Below are 20911 nucleotides of genomic sequence, written 5' to 3' on the forward strand. Positions count from 1 at the left end.
AATCTACATGTCCTGATTAAAGAACTCAAAAAAGAGCATTTGTGCTAACTAGATTCTGTAAAAACAAAAAAATCCTGCACTCTTTGGGGAGCTAAGAGCTGATCTGCAGGGTTCTCATGCCTCTGTTAAACATTAGAACCTAAAACCCACCAGCAGGTTTAAACTGCATAAAAAACGGTCAGATACAGCATTCCTCAGTTCTGCCAGACCCAATCAGTAAGAATCACTGGGCTTTCTTTTGAATGCATCAAGAATATGGTTCAATGGAATGGAATAACAGACAGCAACAATTAGACCAAAACTTTCTTCCTCAAACATTCCATCTGGCGTTTTGCTAGAGGGCAAAAACAGCTTTTAAGTTTTTAACCGTAGTTTACGTCTCACCACTAACAGCCCCAGAGTGTATTGTGTGTCTGCAGAGACTGAGCGCATGTGACTGCACATTCCACTACTCTGGTAGAGCTTGTTAACTTCATCAAATCTACACCAGATCGACATCTATCATTCCATCACATCTGTGCATTATTTCAGTGCTGCTGCCCAGTGGACAACAGGAAAAAAGGCTCTTCTAAAATGCTGAATCTTTGCACCCCCACTGTCTGAAACAACAGATCATGAAATTTTAATCAAGGCCATGGACAGCCTGGACAGCAAAACCACAAACACACACAGCAATGACTACAAATCCAGAATAATGAATATACTTAGCAGAAACCATGCTGCTATTAGCAGGACGCAGAAGGCATTTCCCTAGAAAGCTAAAAAATAAAAAATTCACAAAAAACTTGCAAAACAAACCTTTACACTAACAAGAATCTGTAAAGACACAAACAAAAACAAAATGTGGCTTTCTGAGGGCTACTAGGAGCCATAATTGACAGACATGTGACCAGCAGTAATGTGACAATGTGTTTTATGATGCACAAAAATATGTGGCATGGTCAAAAAACCTTTGCTGCGACGCAAACAGTCACCCCACTGTCTTTCACTCACCTTGCACATTGATGCGACCCTGGTACGTGTCACTTCCTTCTGAGTTGTAGGCTTCACACTCATAAATACCCTCGTCATCGAAGGAAAGCTCAGGCAGGGTGAGTGTGGGGCTGTCTACAGAGGAGGTGGCCTTAGCTGGCATCAAACCGTCCACCTTCCTCCATTGTATTTTAGGGACTGGACTGTGAAATGAAAGGTAATAGATGTAAATCAGCAGTTTGACAATCAGTCATTTATAATGCATTGATTTTTGTGCAAACTTACTTTCCATAGGCAAAGCACTCTAATTGAGCTGTGTGTCCAGCTAAGGCGTAGGTGTCTGCCAGGAAGCGCACTTTAATTGTTGGAGCTGACTTCCTGGGATTGGCTGAAATAAAGAAGTATCAGAATGAAGCAGTTTTTCTTAAAAAGGACGACTTTTGTACTGCTGTAATGTATTTGGTTTTGCTGTAAAAGCTTCCATACCATCCGTCAGCACAGTGAGCTGGTTAGGTTTGCTAAACGTGCTCTTGGTGCTGATGTCCATGTTGATGGTGGTAAAGCAGAAGTAGTTCCCAGTGTCGTTTGGCTCTGCTCTGGCCACATACAGGTTCCCCGTGAGCTGAGACACAAACCAGCGGCCGTCATCCTTCTTGATGAAATTTGGAAACTCGTTGATTAACCAGCGATAGGACAGAGCTGGACAGGAGGAAATAAAGGTATAGTCACATTATTTCCATTATAAAGACGTGATTGAAAGTTTGTGACTGTCTATGCTTCTTCATAAATATGATGCAAAACATCAGCAGAAGTCCCGGAAGTTGACAAAGGGAACCCAGTGAAACAAATGAGCCAGACTATACCAGGAAAATGATCCAATATATACATTACATATGTTAAAGTGGCAAAAATGTGTAATGGTGGTGGTTGCATCATGCATTGAGCATATTTTGCTGCATCTGGGCCGGGACAGCTTGCCATCAGTAATGGAACAATGAATTCCGAATTATGACAGGAAAGAATTTGCTGGATGTCAAGAGCCACTTGCGTGTATGTGATATTGGATCATTTTCTTGAATAAATAAATGGCAAGTGAAATATTTTCATTTCCTTTGTTTGATTGAGTTCTCTTTTTCTGATTCTAGGGTGACAATCAGCTGAAAATTGGGTCATATTTAAGCAGAAACATAGAAATGTCTCTATCACCACTATACAAAACTGTTCTATTTTCGATGATGTGTAGGAATACCTGGGTAATGTGCAGGGGGCTGGCAGGCTAGGAAAGTTCCCACACCCTCATATGCTGTCTGAGGACTCCGGCTGTCCGGAGGAAAGTCATGGAGGTCTGCAGAGAAATGTGAATAACTACATTAGTAAAAGGAATGCTAAAAAAGATAATCATCACACGAAAAGGCAGCAATAATATGAAGTGATGCCTCTAGGTTTCTCACTTACAGCCAAATTTGAGATTTGCTGCTCTGCTGATGATGGTGCCACAACGGTTGATGGCCAAACACTGGTACGACCCTGCATCTCGACTCGGCTCAGGGTGGCTGATCACTAGCGTGCCCGCCACCAACGTGTATCTGTCTAAACCTAACGGGACCTCAGTGCCATTCAAAAGCCACCTACAAGACAAAAGGCAGGGTAAAGTCCAATACAGCAAACAAGAGGCTATAAACAAACAGCTGATTTGTTTTTTTAATGGTAGGATTATTAGAACAGTGAGAGACAGAGCCGTAAAAAACTAATTCAGAAGAATGCATTTCAAAGTATTTCATACTAATTTTTTAACGTTAATTTAAACAGTGCCCTCATCATTGGTGGGATCACAGACATCTTTATACTACCTTTTTTAACACAATGTTAATGTTTTGTGTGTGTGTGTGTGTGTGTTACCCACCTGTAGGAGGCAGCTGGACTGGCTCTGGCCTGACAGCTGAGGGTCACCTTGCCTTCAACCAGGCCCTCTGGGTAAATCAAACTGCTTGGCTGTTCTTCAAACACTGGTCCACTGTCATGGCCGGACACACACACATCTCCACCTTAAACAAAAAAGTACACAAGGTTATCCTCTACTGACACATCTCTGCATGATTCACAGTGCCTAATCTGCCTGGAAGAACAGTCACTACATGCAAGTGCTGTTTTCTCACTCACCATTTTATGCAGGTCGTCTGACCTTCGTAGAAGAATTTACATTTTACGTGTTTATATTTGTTAATGCGACACAAAGAATCTTCATGTTCATCTTCAAATGTCACTATGAAAACAATATTTTAAATTAGTTTGATTGTTATGATATGGCCATATTTGGTTCTACTTCCTTTTTATTGATCAAAAGCAGTTTTCATTATAATATTTCAATGATATTTTTTTCCTTATCCATCCATCCATCTTCTTAACCCACTTATCCTGTACAGGGTCTGGAGCATCTTACAGCTAATATTTTGTCTTGTTAAAACTGTAAATATTGAATCATTATATATATGTATTCTTGATTTTTAGTATGCCTTTTTTGTGTGTTTGTTATATTGTTTGTGTGTATGGAGTGTCTACATAACAGCCAACAATAACCCAAGTAGACAACAGACAGTAATCTAGCAAAAATCTTTGCATACTTGTATGACTTTTTAAGTATGAGGTTACACTGTTATACATTAACTTTAACAAAAAACAGGCTAATATTAACACTGGTTTAATTATTTTAACCAATTGTAAAAAGTGTTGACCCAAAACCTTCAACTACAATGGGGCAAAAAAAATGATGTGCTGACTAAATATCGGTCGAGGGAGATTATCAATTGTATGTCTTCCACAATAATTGCTCCCACAGTTGATTTATTCACACCAAGCTGCTTGCCTATTGTAGTTTCCCTCTTTCCTGCCATGTGCAGGTCTACAATTTTGTTCCTCCTGGTTCCTTCGACAGCTCTTTGGTCTTTCGAGTGTGACTGTTTTAGGATGTGGTCAGTTGTCTTTTATACAGATAACGAGTTCAAACAGGTGCCATTAATACAGGTAATAAGTGGAGGACAGAAGAGCTTCTTAAAGCTCTCAGTTAAATTGTGCCTATGATGAAAATTACAGACCTCTGTCATCATTTTAAGCGGGAGAACTTGCACATCGGTGGTTGACAAACATTTTTTTTGCCCCATTGTACAAGCTTACATCACTTCACAAACATAAACCACAATGTTTTTAAATATAACTGATGTTAACTGATGTTTTTCAGGGAGCTTTTACATCACATAGTGTTAGCTATAATGTGTATTGATTTTAACACAATTGGAGAGAAACTTTCTTCAATCAACAAAACCATCTTTTTTGTCTACAGAAAATGCTTAACTTTGTTGAATCAGTAATCCATTTACCTCATGCGTTATTAGTTTACAGATGGAGTTTAAATGGAGAAAATATCAGTGAGATTAGAAGACTGTTCACGTCTCACCATTTAATGAACAGCCCTGCTTTTTTTTCTTTAGAGTGTATTGTGTGTCCGCAGAGACTGAGCACGTGTGACTGCACATTCCACTACACTGGTAGAGCTTGTTAATTCTAACATGTGCTACACACGATCGACATCTATCATTCATCATATCTGTGTATTGTTTTAGTGCTGCTGCCTGGTGGAAACCAGGAAAAAGGCTCTTCTAAGACATTGAATCTCTGCCATCTGCTGTCTGAAACAAAAATCATGAAACTTTAATCACGGTCCTGAAGACCCCTGCAAGAGCAGCGCCCACATTTAACTTGCTGCCTCTGGCTTACATTTTTCTGTTAACAAACAAAAAACACATCATTGCTAATTGAGCTAATGTTGTTAAGTAAAATGTAGAATACTAAGTGAATATGGATTATATATATTATATACTGTATATATTTGTGTGCTCTCTCAGCCACTGCCTAAAATCTGATTTTTGCCATAACCAGATGGACTTTAACCTGGACAGCAAAACCAGGTCAAGACACACAGCAATGACTCCTGTTACTAGCAGGATGCTACACGTCACTAAAATAAATTCATTTAAATCTTTATCATCAGCATAGCTAGATGGTCACTGCTGCCCCATGGCAACCCTTTGGTTTAATCTGATCACTTGCACAGTCTGTGCTGAAGACATGCTTAGCGCACAGGCAAAACAAAACACTACACAGAAAATATTAGAATCCACTTTCAAATTATGTTTGTCAGAGAGACAGTAAATGAGAGATTGCTCTTAGATATTGAAGGTAATAGAATAGAGACTAGACCAGACATGATATCATTATACAGATTAGAGCTGAGAGGCTCCAGTCCTGAGTTATCTTTGACCTTTCACATTTACTTAGCAAACACAAAACCCATTTTATAATTTATTATTTATATATCATCTTTGAAAACTAGCACCGCATGAAACAACACAGAATGACACACGTTGAGACGACATTTTCACAAGACAGAGAGTTAGAAGATTGATACAGTCTGACACTACAAGAAGATGATTTAAAAAGTCAATTAATTGAAATTGCATATATAAAAAAACAGACATGGAAAGAAACTGAGTTTGGGGTGATGTGATGTTGCCTAATGAAACCAGTAAGAATCCGAGCCCAGCATTCTGAGCATTTCTCAAGATTGTGTCTGAAATTGAATAACTGTGTGTCATCTGTGTAGCAGTGGAAGGTGACATTGTGTCCTAGGTGGAACATATACATACAGAATAAAATAGTACTTAAATTTGAGCACCGTAGTACACCACATGTTATCTGTGTTGTCAATTATCAGCACAACAACATCGTAATCCAGCCAGGTGTTAAAGAGGAACTTACCCATGACCTCCTTCAGGGCTGCTGAGCTGAGAACCAGCAGACACAGTAGCAGCTCCATCATCTGGATCACAAGCAGACCTGGAGCAGAGAGGAAACCTGTACCTGAATAAAACAAAACAAGAAGAAGCAAAGGCTTCATTTTGTCACAAGAGTAGTTTTCTGCCAACATACAGCACAGCCACTGGGTCTGTGGAACAGGCTATTTAGTTCATTTATCACAGACGAAATTCCCCACTGAATCTATAACATTGCCCCAAAAACAAAATTAGACCACTAACTGCCTGCATATACAGTATAAGCCGTCTGTTCCCCTTCCTATTGTAACCTGTGATCCTCACTATGAGAGTGAAGTAAACAAAGCAGAGATGTTTTTGAAAATTACACTGAACACAATTATACTTTATTGTAGCACACAGACAGTCTGGGAGGTGTGACCAACATATTTATTCCTCTCAGGACTGCAGCTAAGTCTCATTCCATCAAGTCCAAAACCCAACATTTCCAAGGATGCCACTTCACAGGGAATAAAACTTTGTTTGTTTTTAATGCTTCAATAAGATACGGTGGTTCCAAGCTCTATACTGATATTGCATGATGTAGGTCAACAGGTCACTGTGTACTAACAGAGCTCCTGTCTGAGTCTGTGTGCCCATACATCAGCAGTCCCAGTGGAACCAGGTGTACTAAATGGAGGGGGTGTTCTGTTTCTGAGGCGAGGCAGACTGTCTCCAATGAGACCTCTTATCACACATAAACTCTCAAGAGCTAGTTTATATAGCTTGTCATCCTCAGCCTGTGTATGTGTCTGCACAATACAGTCTATGCTCTGCAGTCACATTGTCTGTGACAGAGTGGTGTCAAACAGATTCTTCATCCGTGCTCTGTTCTTAAAACTGTACACATCACTAACCAAAGCTTATCAACTGGGAGGAGGTGGGGTTTATAACCTGTACAGCAGCCAGCCACCAGGGGGCAATTAACATGTTTTGGTCTCACTTGTGCAGAGCTGTCATGTCATCCATCTTTATATACAGTCTATATATTAATTTATCAGATACAGATTTAACAGTCTTAACTTTAATCAAAGGTATTACATTCAAAACATAAAGTATTCAGCATCTGCTGATGAAAAACAAAACTAGTTGTTAATTAGCATGTATTAAATGAGGAAATAAAACTGGTAGTTAGCATAATTTCAAAAGCATCAGAGTAGCTGGCATTAGCTTACCAGCAGTGACAGCTTTGACAAAGGCAACTAAGCTAAAAGTGATGCAGGGTAGGTCCCTTTTTCTACCACTGGATGTGGTTATTTTGTATCTTAAGTTGCTTGAGAGCCCTCCTGTTAGCTATAATGGTAGCGTCTCATGTAATAAAGAGTCTGACATGGCTACTTGTGTGTTTGACTTTCCCTTTTACAAGACCAGGTTTAAATAGCGTCTAACTTTAAAAGAATATTGTCAAGTATAGAGCTTGCCATCATCCTGCTCTGCTGACCTGTTTACTTACTGGTGCACCACTGCTAATTTGCAAATAGCAAATTGAGTCAGATAGTAGGTACACCAAGTCTTAAGAGTTAAAGTCAAACACAGTCATGTCAGTGTTTCATTTCCTCTTTATCATGGACTTATGATCATTTGGACATATTGAGATGACTTCATTATTTCTAACCAAAAGACGCCTCAGGGCCTATTATTTAACTGTACACAAACAGTTAAACCTTCGAGGAGACAAACACCACTTTATCAGCTTTGATTCAGTCCATGTAAAAAAAAGAAAAAAAGATTACAATACTCCCTGCACCACCACATCTGACTGACTTCACACACTGTTAGTCGTGCACAAGCTGCTGCAAATTAAAGGGAGGATGCAATCCAGGGTAACAGCAGGACTAAGAGACCCATGAAGGGAAAATAAATAACATGGAGGAAAGAGTGCATGAGTAAGACAGACAGAGATAAGCTGTGAAATCGGTTTACTTTTAAATTGGAGTAGGAAGGAGAGAGCGGTGTATCACATAGCTCCAAATGCATCACCTAGTACGCAGTTTAGTGCTCATCTTGAAACCCCTGCACCGCTATATGCTGATTGTTTTGTGTTTCCAGCAAAATTCTGACATCTGTTATCATAAACAAGCATGTGTACTATAAAGGCACATTTACAATAACAAAATGCTGTGACTGTTTTGTTTTTAGTTTGACGAGGAGGTAAATAACAAGTGCCACTATTTGACATAGAGACAGAATGCAACACATTATACTAAACTATGCCCACTGGGAGGGAAACAATGTCACTTTGTACTGCAGGGACGGGCCTCCTTATTGGGTCTTCTAGACAAAAAATTACAAATGCACATCTGCGCCACCAAATGCACATCAATTGATCATTACCTAGTGTAGCAATCATCCACATTTTGGCTGCTTTTTAGCTAACATTCCAGTCAATAATGCTAAATAAATGTGATGTGTGTTTTTGCATACAAATACAAAGCAAATATGTATAATGATTACTTTGGCCAGTGGCTCTGTGCACAATACTCTTAGCTAATCATTTGCAAGCAAAAAGCTAAACACTTTATCAACCAGATCAGCACCAGTTGTGCTTGTAAAAATGTTAGCAAGGTAACAAGCTAAGCTCAGCCACCTAGCTGTAATTTAGAATAGTTTTTTGAATAGTAAAGAATAGAATAACAAAAGAGTATTGAAATTCTTATGTATAGAACCTCTAAGATACCTTAAAATATGATGAAGTAAAATGTAAACATCTAGAACAAAAACAAGAGCAAAAAGGATTTTACCGTTTTTACCTTTTTTGTGTGTGCTAGAAATGAATTCCACTTTAGGTCAGTTTTTTATCTGCACTGTCTTGCTGAAGACAAATCAAAAGCGGAACCTTCTCCCTCCTGAATTCCTGTCAATGTGTCATTCCTTTTGGCTCTGAAAATTCACTTCTGATGGCAGACTAAAGCTCTGTGGTCATCCCTGTAGGGTCTGCGTAAGCCTGGCTCAGGCGGACTGATTTTCTGTCCTCTCTTGGTGACCACGCGTCACTTTTGTCAGCTTGTGTCTAATAGGAGGCAGAAGCCCATCCTGGGATAAGGCAGAAAGAGAATAAGATGCTGTCTCTGAGGAAGAAATCTGCCCCAGGCCTTCATTTAAATCCTGTTTGGCACCAGCTACTGAAACTTAGCAATACATAACAATACCTTCATTAGGCTAAAACAGTCACACGGTGGTTGCTTCTTTGTCCTTACAGACGGGAGGAAGTGGCCTGAAACATATTCTGCTCTCTCTGGGTGCAAGATCCTAGATGTTAATGGTCAGTGTTCAGTAAGGATGTCAACCAATCAGAAGCAGCCATTTAGAAAACAGTTACAAAAAAACTCTGAAAAGCAGAAGTACAACTGCAGAGTAAATTTAGCGTCTTTAGGAGAAAGCAAAGAGCACTAGAATGCAAAATAAAATAACTAGAAAGCTGTTCAAACCGTATGGCCTGCCAACTTCTTCTCTGCCGTTTGTGATGCATGTTGTCGTCCGCAGATCAGTGCAATAGCATAAAACTATTAACTAGGTGTAGAAGTATATAGTCACAAAAAGTCTAAAACTCTAAGACATAAGTGAATACAGGCCCATTAGATCAGTATATAGCAGTGATGCCTCAAAGCCTTGAGAGATGTGCAGTTCATTCATCTGAAGGAGCTGCCTTTACTCCTCATCCCTCTATTTTCTACTTTAAAGCTGAAGGGTACTCAAAGGCAGTGTTGTTAAAATGGCTTCTCAAATCCACAATTAAACTGCAGGACACACACACCTCTGTCCTTCACAACAATGTGCCTCTCTCTCTTTCACCTTCATGCTCCTTAGAGGAGTTTTGACCACCCAAGGACAGGAAGCTTACAGGGCTGTGGACATCTGCTGTAGGGACACACATACACTGCCCCACACAGGCCACACACATTGCATTACAACAAACAATATTGTTCAAACAGAGCTAAAGGAAATTGTGATGAGTGATACAGTGCACCGTTGTATCACCAAAAGGTGCATGAATAGTCATTTTGCATGTTTGTATGCACTTTTAGAGTTTCATGTTTCATTTCACACTACTATTCCACCACAGTTTGCACTGATGTGCTGATGCAGTGGCAGAAGGAGATGATTTTACGACCCCCACCCTACCTCCTTACATGGACTTTCTTGTCACTCTATCATACCATGATTGGGTGACCAATGTTCTGTCTGATCAAACACAGCATGGAAACACACAACTAGCTCATAATGCAAATTGGTGCATGCCAATGCATAATAATAATAATAATAATAATAATAATAATAAAATGCATAATTACTGCAACCAAAATAAGATTAAATATTGTGAGTTTTTCATACATCCTGGCACAACATCACGTTGTTTAGGGACGACTAAAACGTGATGAAAGGTCAAAGTATTCTACGTGTCTAAGTGTCAACGACTGCAGTTTCTTCTGTAGCCTTTAGGGAGGTGATCCCTATGGAAGATGTTAAAATGGCTAACTCTACAGAAACAAAACATGCTTCTATTCTGGTACAAAAAACATTTTCTCTGTTAAAAGTTCCTTTTTGTGACTTTTTGTTTAATACTTACAATTATGGGTGTGACCACAGCACAAGCTACTTGCTTCTGTGGCTTCTCACCAACCTCTGCTACACTTGCACTTTGCCTGTATTGGGAGTCAAGGTGGACTTTGACACTGTCCCCGTGGCAATGGTATCTCTCTCTCTAAAACAAAAAAACCTTTATTCATTGTTATATATGTTAAATCTAGCTTTTCAGGACATTGGCCTTTTTTGCTCTCAGCTATGTATTTCACAGACAACAAAAGTCACAAACACACCCTCAGGTCAAACTGCATGTCAGAGGAAGAAGCACAGAAATCTGGCTTACTGCTTTGCATCAGAGCAGGACACAGTCAGTGAGGCACAGGCTCATGATTCAGTCACTAACAGAGAGCCTGAGAACAGGAAGCAGCTCATGCTTTGATATAACTTCATCAGTAAGATGAGGCCGCTGTCGTGACTGAAATCGACACACTCAAGTATTCTCAGTCTCTTTCTATCACACTGTGTTAAAAGCATCATTACTACGCTCATTTAGCCAAGCGAAAGACTGCAAAGCACAATTTCACAGAAACAGGACAAAAAATGCCCCATGGTGGTGTGCTGGGTAGAACTGTAGCAATCCTATTGTATCTGATCTCATTTCACAGCCCTCACAAAATAAGATTTCCTCCCAACTTCTGCAAATGATAAACATCAAGATGTGAAGGAAAACTTTAAGAGAATTGTCATGAGGATGAGGAGGTGAGGCATATAAGCAGCTTTACTAAAACTGCAAATAAACAATACTCTACTCATTCTTATTACCTACATTGCTTTTAATTTAAACAGACGTGAAAACGGGTCAGGAGTGAAAAAGGTGAGAAGGGTGCATGAAATATATGAGCGGGCTAAAATGATCACATATCATATAAAAATTCATTTGGATCGTGTTTAATGAACACAATTAAATTAAAACATTTATCAAATGTACAAAAGTATGGGCAAACTAGTCAAGTCTGAACATAGAAAATTTTTAACTTCCTAGATGCCTTTTCCTGCATTCTGATGGATTTTAACAGGTCGTTAAACACCTATTTTACCTACAGTTGTAAACCCTTAGTTTACCGTCTTTGTGAGAAATCTCCTTAGTTGTGATTTAAGCTGGGAGCACACAAACACAAACAAAGAACTTTCTTCTCGCTCTCTGAGCGCCTGTTTGGCAGCTCTCGCAGCCTGTTCTAAACACATGGCCCGGGCAGAACTTTTTCTCTCAGTGCTGTGCGAGAACAATTGTGTGATTGGTCGGAATTTAGTGGGCGTGATAAATGTGGTGAAGCGCACGAGCTTCTTCAGGTGCAGAACACAGACAAAAGGAGGAAGTACAACGACGATGGACAGTTTAGATGAGCAGCTGGCAAACAGCTCCTGGAAGGAGAAACACGGCACACAGAGGAGAGTGTCTGTCCAAAAGGTGGCGATAAAAATTAATCCCAGTTTTGATCACAGCGTTACAGTGGCTCGATGCACACATTAAACACCGGGAGACGGAATGTATTATTGCAGACAGTCATCCACACGTTCACAGAATTAAATTCACACAGATACACTAATCAGATACACTAATCTTCTATCGTCAGCTAAATGAGAGACAGAGGTCTGACTCCGTGTGGCGGTTCACGTCCGTAATAAACAAAGATCTTTAACAGTAAAAGGTCTCAGTCCTGCGATCTTGCACGTGGGACGTTGGCATTATAGAAGATCTTTGCAGCTCCAAAGCAGTCAAGCACAGTAATCACAGAACGTGACTTTTTAAGCACCTCTCCTTAAAAACATATCGCCTGTTTTTGCATTTTTTAATAATTAAGGCTATATTGGGCATTGTGACCACTTTAAGTGAGACTGTTCTTCTTGTTTCCAAGGATTTTTTTGGATTCTTTTGAGAATACAGCTGAGAAAAAAACTGCATCAAAGCTAGCTAATTTATCAGATCTATTTACCAGATCAAGCCTGGAAGTCTGTGAAGCATTGAAAGCTAGCAAGTTGCATTTTGCATCTTTGTTACCATATTTATAGATGCCTTATTAGTCTTTGTAAGGAAAATATGCAAATATGAGCCAAATTATCACTTCTTTCCACACCTAAAACAAAACACTAGAACCTCCCTACAGGACACTGATTGGTCTAAACCACCATTGGTTTTACTACAAACACATACCATACATAAAGCCTTGCAAGATGTAGTCTGTAGGAATCCGTAGAAGTTCTTGTGATCTTGTGTATGTTGTGAAAATTCAAGCCGCTGCGCAAAAAAACAAAACATTAGGTGGTTAGATGGTTAGAAAGCTAAAGCTGAGCTTTGCATACTGAGACAAACAGATCTATTCACAGATGGTGATATTCAAACATTCAAATTTAAGAAAGACTCATAGACATGCGATCAGTTATTTTTTCTTGGCATTGTTAGTTGGACCAGCTGTCTAGCTTGTCTTTGTCTGGCAGCTATGACGCTAGGCAGCAAGCAGACCACAACCCTACATCCTCCATCTTTTATATCATGCAGATGGTCAGCAAGATGCTTAGTTGTGTTTGTCTGAGACACACTTGACATTATGCATGCACAGATGAGTGTGTCTCTGTTTAGGGAGTTGTGTGTTGAGGTACCAGAATTAAGCCCCTCCTGTCAAGCACTGCTGTGCAAAGTCGCCCCTTGAAAAGCAGCAAAAATACTTGACCTTTGATGATGACAAGTAAAATGATTATTTTGCATTCAATCCAAATGTCTTTCTGACTGTAAACTATGTATGTGACCCCACCTTGGGCTTTCTGTCATTGTTAGAATACTTAAATTCACAGTCTAAAACAGCAGGTAGGGACTTGAATCAAAATGTCAGTTCAGTGATTGTGAGCCTTTGCAAAAGTCTTTATGATCAGAGGAGAGCAGGGAAAAACGCATTCACACACGTTTTCCCCTGCTCTCCTCTGATCATGATTTATGTATGTGTTCGTTTAGAGGCTGACCTTCACAGTAGGGGCCGCTCTGTGGATTTTAAGAATCTAACATAACTGTCTCAATCTGGAGTCATGCATACTTTGGTGTAGAAAAACAAAAACAATGGCTTGTGTTCAGGAAAACTCAATTTTAGGAATGTTCTAAGGGCTTAGAATATAGCATGAACAACAACAGTGTTTTCCCTATTGTGATATTTACTAAGGGAGAAGCTATTTCGCTGTCAATCCAGAAGGCATGCTACAACATTGTAACTACAATGAAAATGGCTTTTTTAAAACAAGCAGAGAATGTGTTTTTTTCTAAGAAGTCCAGCAGCAAGGACAAAGAAGAGACAGTAAAGAGAAACTGATGCCAGATTCAGGGTATGCCTAGAAGGAGCCTAGCTATGCACATCAGGTACATATTTCTGTGTTATTTGTGTGCTTCTTTCTATGGGTTTTTCTCAAAGTTGCATGCATGGGTATCAATAGGTACACCTATCAATTGATCCAATACCTTCTATAAGATCAACAAATTGCATGTATTTTCCTAGCTGGTGGCTGATGCTATTTTACCAGAGACCACTTCTTCTTTGGTGATCTAAAACCTGGCACTGTCTTTTTGTTCCATCTCCAGCCTGACCTCAAGTCCTACTAGGACTATCTGAGCACCGCCTGTCCAACTGGATTTGTGAAAGATTACAAGTTTAACCAAAAGTTTCAAGATAGCTCAATGTAACACAGTAGACATGTTAATAATCATTTAAAAAACATACGAATAACAGACTTCTTCGTTGTCAAATGCTTGATCTGAACTATACTTGCTGTTCAGTGCATTAATGGTTTGGTTTCTGCACCTTTTTATTTTTTCCTTATCCTTATTAAAAAAAGATGTATCTTGCAAATAAAATGCTGTGCTGTTCTACTTAAAAATTAACCCCTCCGTAGTCAAAACCTAAAAAAGGGCCCTCTGGGCTACTGGTGTACTTGTGACCTTTCTGAGACTGTGTGTATGTTAAGTGAGCAGATTTAGGGTTATTCTGCACAGTGCAGCCAGGTCATGGCAAAAACCCACCCGGTGGGACAGAGGGTTAGAAATCCAGTATGGAAATCAGTATTGAAAAGAAAAACCAGTATCGAAACATCTTTATGTACGTTTTCCTTTTGCCTTGTCTTGCTGACAGTGACTGTCCAATTTGTCCAATTCGATCCATGTCATAAATCTTATGTTTTTTTTCTAAATTATTGTAAAAGAAAAGTGCTTATATGTCTCATTAGCTTTAAGTGGAAAGTCGGTAAGTCAGGTGCAAAAAATAAATAAATCAGGAAATGGCAATTTATTCCCCTGAAGTATAAGGACAAAGGCCAAAACTTTCAGGATACAGAATAACTACTTTAAAAGTACTATCCAGTTCTCTGAAGGTGAAAGTGTATGTTTAGAAGACACCACAGAAAGCCAATATAAATGGAGTACACTTTTGATTTCTCCTGGAAGGTTTTTATGATCGCACCCTGAATGAAATTTGATAGAAGTAGAAAAAAAGAGAAATTTTGAGAGACTTTCTGACCTTCAAAACCACTGCAAGAAGTAGGTGTTGATGTGTGACTATCATTTTGGTGAAAAAAGTTTTAAAAATGTAATTTTGCTTGAGACTTTTAGACCCTGTGGAACCAGGGCGCCAAAAAGAAGTCTTTCTTGTTAACACAAATGTCACTAGACCTTGAAAATAGTGGCCACTTCATTAAGTACACCAGTTCAGCTACTGATTAGTGCACATTCTTATCAGCTTACCATGGTGGAAACACCATTTAGTCATTTAGACAGGTGGAAGATGATCTGCTGAGGTTCAAAGTGAGCATCAGAATAGGGAAGAAGGGGGAATGAAGCGACTTTAAACGTGGCATGGTGGTAGGTCCACGTGGTAAAAACTGCTCATGTACTGGCTTATTCAGTGTTTCTAAAGAATCTCTTGTTGATCACACATTCCTTTTTATTAGACTTTACAAAATGGTTGGGCTCACCTTTTAATTTAAAATAATTGTATGCTACCCCTGATGGCTCAGGACCCACTAATGAAATCCTTTTTGCAGCTTAACCAGGACAAAAACTACTATCAAAGTGCCATCTAGCTTTCTGAAGGTAAAAAAGTTATACAATCTTTCATTATTAAATCTGTAAAGCCAATGGCATACAGCAGCAGAACAGCACACCAAGTCCCACTCCTGTCACCTAAGAATGGGCAACTAAGTCTACACTTCACACGGATTCATACAGACTTCCACCGTCACCAGATTTAAGTCCAGTAGAGCATCTTTTGGGATCCACAACAGCAACTGTCTGATGTCATCATATCATCAATATAGAGCAAGATCTCTGAGGAATGTTTCTAACATCTTGTTAAATTTCACCAATAATGAGGGCAGTCCAGAAGGCTAAAGGGACCCAACCTGGTACTAGCAAGGTGTACATAAAATAGTTGTATAAACAGCAAGAGTGAAATCAAAAGAAATAGGACATTGTCACCAATTATGACCTATCACCTACAAGGTATTCCTGTACTCAGCATCCTGATCCTCAACGCTTTGATTAATTGACTGTGCTTCCAAACCACTAACATGCAGGCAAGTGCTGCGGCCTGTCAATTAAAAGAAGTAACAACAAACACCTTTAAAGCTGCACATGGTTTAAGTTAATTAACAAGAAGACTAAAACCAAATAAAACAAAAATGTTTTATTAAATAACTTTAGTTCAAAAAGAGATCATGCACCTAACATGCACTCTGGGGAGGACTCTAGTTGACACAAATTCATGCACGTTAAATAGGCATGAACTGCCTATCTTCACACCGTTGAAAAGAGAGTTACTTTGCATTTAAGTTGAAAAAAAGTAGTCATATTGGACTATTCTGATATGGATGAATCCACCAACAAGAGGAGTGTGGTGGCTGGGAGAAGTATGACTTCATGCACACTGTGGCTGACTTCATCAGGACTCGGAGAAACACATCTATTATCTGTGTGTTTGTGTCCGATCATTAGGGAACAATAGTGGGTTTTCAAGTCCCCTTTGCCAGTTAAACAGAGAACCATTTTTCTAAAGTGCAGTCAACACACACACACACAACTACTGTATCATTACAGTAGCACACAACCCACTCAAATCACTCGACATGAGGTGAGAGCAGAGCTGTGCTGACAAATACTTTTGAGAGCAGGTTCTTTGTATGCTCCGCCTTCGAAGTAAAAGCTTCCCAGCAGACTGCGGAAGGAGTCAAGTCAACTGCCATGATTTATTTAAGCATAAAGTTACAAGAATGTCAGACTGACCAAATGAATTGCAAGTGAAGGACCCTGTTCCTCTGTGTCCTATAAATGTATGATCAAACCCATGGGCATAAATTAAGAATAAATGAGAACAAAGAATGACCTTTCATTGGAGTGACAGCTAAGTTCCTTACACGCATTTGTAGACCGACTGTGTCACAGCAATGCAGGACGGCTGTCCCATTTTTAAGGCTCCTGCAATTGCAGCTGAAAAAATGTGTCCTTTTCCCTGGTATTGAGTGATGCATCAGGTGGATCCTACACAGCTCACATCCCAGGATCTCAAGCGCCACACCATGATATCAAAGCCTATCTGGTCAGCCTGGATTCAGTCAGGTCTTAGACACTCATGTGTACAATACATGTAGGCTTGAGCTAAGTACAGCAAATAAAAGTTGGACCTGAAAAGTTAATCAAACCATTAGCTGATTGACTATCTACAATTATAACACAATGGATTAGTTATTTCAATCATTTTGTATCTTGCTTGTTTGTTCTATCAAGTGTTAGGATTAGATAATCATTAGTCATTAATGGTATTTAACTGATGGCTTAGAGAGAAAAACAATTGATCAATTAGTCAGGAACAGAACAGACTGAGTAGCCCAGCATGAAATATAATATTCAGGAACGGCCTGCACCTGGTTCAGCTCAGGAAAGAGCTGTACTGATAGCACCATGGTGCTTAAACTGATGCATTTGCTGGATATAGGCAAATATAAGATTATGATTTAAAAATAACAATATGCAGAATAAACTAAATCATCAACACAAAGCAGCACATGTGCTATTCTGCCTCAGTCTTGTTGGTCTGTGTGTGTGTCTGCCTTAGTGCTGCCTCTCAATAGCCATCAGCAGCCCCTCTGACTTCCTGTCCTGGCTGCTGAGAGGACTGACATAGCTGACCTCAGCCTGTTCCCTGGGTGGAATAAGGTCACTGGGGCACACCCCTTGGGCCAGTAGATAGACAGCCATGCCATTGAGTATGTATGTGGTTGTATATGTATTTCAACCAATACAATCTTAGAGGGCACTCTAAGATTCTAAGCCAAATAAACTCGATCAAACTTCAGAAACCCTCATCAATATAGCTGATCTATGGACCTACTGCAGGACGCTTAACTCTAAAATGCACTGTTGACATCAGGTTCAAAATAACACTAAGAAAAGTGCTAAGAAAAGAAATACAAGCCAGGAGAGGGAAAATACATTTAAATCACATTACAAATTATTATTTTTTTTTATTATTAACTAATCAAAAATCATGACTGCCACTAAAATACACAATGTTCTACAATACTTGCAGGATTCTTGTGACTTTCCGTGTGTACTGCGGCATAAATATCAAATGAATCAAACACAGGCACTTCTAGTGTTTCAATTTTGTACTGAAAAGAGCTGATTTGCAGCTCCAAAGTGGATTTTCTAAACTACTTTACTGTAATGCTGCCAGATACAACCCTGTTTGTCTCTGTGCACACACAGCATTGAACAAGTCAACAATAAAATAGATAAGTTCATGCATCCATTCTATTTGGATGAGCCCAGGGCTCTCCTGAGACCCCAACCCAGACGGCGTGACCTGTGAGTCAGGCATCAGTGGATCCTGGTACCTGGATCCTGTGTACCCACAGGTATCTACTGATCCCTGTGGGTACCACGCTTCATATGTCACAACACACACATCCAGTAAATGACAGACAAACACTAAAATGTGAAATATAGGGTTACCTTAATGCATGAGGCACATATCGTCTTTTCAGGACAATTCTCATACTAAATCTGCCCAGTTTAGCCAACCATGATGGACTTGTGCTCATTGTTATTTTATATTTTATATTTTATTTTACTATTATTTATTATTTTACACAATAACGATTCTGTTAAATGCAGAAATTGCTGCATACCATTTCATTCTGCCATTCCTCTAATTTACAGCAATCCAGTAAAATTTATGTTATTCTAAACCTTTAAAGTTAAGACACACACAACACATAAGGACTTTAAATTTTATCTATTTAGCCACTCTTCGACAGGGTATGTAGGAGCTGGAGCCTCTCCCAGATTTCACTGCCCACGAGACAGGGTACGTCCTATGTAGGCAAATTTGAAATTAATTAAATTTGAGAAATTTGGGATTTGATACTTAAATTAGTTTGAATAGTTTTGTTCAGTAAAATTATATTCATAACTTCTGTGTAGTAGTTAATTATTGAACAGCAGCTGACAATGACATTTTAGCCTATGAGTCACATCTCTGAATTATTTTTACCGGTAATCAAAGTATTGTTTGAAGGTTAATGGTGAGGACATCGTGGTAATAGCTACAATTGATGACATGAAGTCATAAAGAAAAATGTATGACCACTGTTACGTGTAGTATGCTGCAAAGGTCATGGCATAACATAACTTGTACTAACTTTAAAATGTCAAATGGCCCTATGGGGAGGATGGGGAGTGGAGGGTCTTGTGCCCCCATGGACGGGGTTACTCACTAGATTGGTTAGCCAGGAATACCAGAGGGATTTAACATGGAAGCTGCTAGGCACAATAAAACCACAGAGCTAATCACTTTTTGCAAACAATTTTAGAAATCCAATGACTACTCAAATTGACTTTCTTCATACTAGAGACAGCCTAGAACATCACATCAGCCACTACTATAACCACAGGGATATGTCAAGCAACACACCCTAATGAGACGGATGCCCCAAAAGACCTCTTCAACTGACACAAGTCATCTACAGATGACTAATCACAGGCAGTGTAACATACTAAGACAATATGACTTAAAAGACCTTTGCATTGATTATTAAATTAAAAATAAAATGATGATTTAGTTTTGTTTAACCAACAACCACATAAATGATTCAACAAGCTCCGGGTAAAGCTTTCGTAGTTCACCAGATGTTTACGAACAGCTTTTGTACGCGACCCAGATACTGTCCCCTAAAACCAGAAGTATGAAGTTGCTAGCAGGATAGCAGCATTTGCATTCCCACCTGAGCTGGATATTAGCTGAATATATGGATATTACTGAATATTACTCCAGATATGGCCCAAATCCTGTTCTAGCCAGATTGATTACACAAGTGTGAACGGGGTCTTAAGAATCTTGATCATGTGGCATACTCTAATAGCATTTCTCATGTACCTCAACTCTTTTTAGCAGCAAAATAACAATAAGACAATAAAATGTACTACGGTTGTGGGGAATTTTTGTTAGGATTTAAAATGCAAAGAAAACCCTCACACACACATTTTGGTTCCTCGTTCTGACTCGTAGTGTGTGTGGAATGGCTCACCACCTGGCTGCTGGTGTGTAGGCGGATATATTTACATAAAGCGCACTTATTAAAGATTTCAGGTCAGACAATATTAATGCTCAGTGAGACATTCAGCATTTGTGCAAGTACCAAATGTTAAGAATGGGAAATTGCAGCTTATATCTAGCGAATGAAGCACCAGACTTTGTGACTACATTAAGAAATATAGAGAATATGGACCGTGGACAGTATGTGACAAAGTATATGCAGACTCAAAGATGCAGTGTGGATATCTGAGCCTTGATGCACCCAATTAAGTGTCACGTGATGACTCTAGAAAGATACCAGGCCATAAGAGTCAGATTATTTGAAAAAGACAGAAATGGATGTTTGGGTTATTTTATCACCCCCCAGGACTGATTCTGCATCCTGTCTGTGCTCACATTACCCTTACTCTGTGGTAAAGTGAGACTTTTGTGTCAGGATCCTAAAACTGCTAAAATCACTTTCAGTTTGAATTTAACACCTTATCACCCAGTTAAAAATAGACTATATGCAATGCTTTTATTAAAATAATAAGATTATAAAACGTGAAATAGAGCAGAATAGTGGTGCAGTGTCACCTCACAGGATTTTATCTGGTTTGGACCTGTATATGTGGAGTTTCCATGTTCTCCCTGTGGCTGTGTGGGTTTTCTCTCAGAAATGGATGGGGAGATTTACCGTCAGGATGGTAGACTGTGGCAGAAGTAAAGCATCTACAGATCTCAGAGAGGAGTGCAGAAGAGAAGCATCATGGAACTTTTTAACAAGAAATCCACCAATGCAGATGAAAGAGCAGTCATCCAACCACCACCCCCACATTTAAAAAACACTTGTTTGGTCTGGCAGTGGAACTGCTACCTTAACTTTGTGCAATCAGTGTGTGTGTGGGCAAGCGCGCCATATTGGCATGAACTTGGGGCTGTGCGTGA

General features: G+C 39.4%; 1 protein-coding gene across 2 annotated transcripts in view; it reads right to left on the bottom strand.

Annotated features, from left to right (window-relative positions):
* The window catches only part of cntn2 (contactin 2), a 50146-nt gene that overhangs the window by 16790 nt on the left and 12445 nt on the right, over positions 1 to 20911 (bottom strand). The window contains exons 2-8 of one of the 2 annotated variants that reach the window (XM_028405926.1): positions 5785 to 5880; positions 2876 to 3017; positions 2428 to 2600; positions 2222 to 2317; positions 1459 to 1671; positions 1258 to 1360; positions 994 to 1175 (exon numbers count right to left, since the gene is read on the bottom strand). In XM_028405926.1, coding sequence (XP_028261727.1) covers positions 994 to 1175; positions 1258 to 1360; positions 1459 to 1671; positions 2222 to 2317; positions 2428 to 2600; positions 2876 to 3017; positions 5785 to 5845 — 970 coding nt within the window. In that variant the 5' untranslated portion in view covers positions 5846 to 5880. Of the gene's footprint in view, positions 1 to 993; positions 1176 to 1257; positions 1361 to 1458; positions 1672 to 2221; positions 2318 to 2427; positions 2601 to 2875; positions 3018 to 5784; positions 5887 to 20911 lie in introns of both variants that reach the window. The other variant, XM_028405925.1, reaches the window with a different exon arrangement.

Source organism: Parambassis ranga, chromosome 5, assembly GCF_900634625.1.
Source record: "Parambassis ranga chromosome 5, fParRan2.1, whole genome shotgun sequence".
NCBI classification, from domain to species: Eukaryota; Metazoa; Chordata; class Actinopteri; family Ambassidae; genus Parambassis; species Parambassis ranga.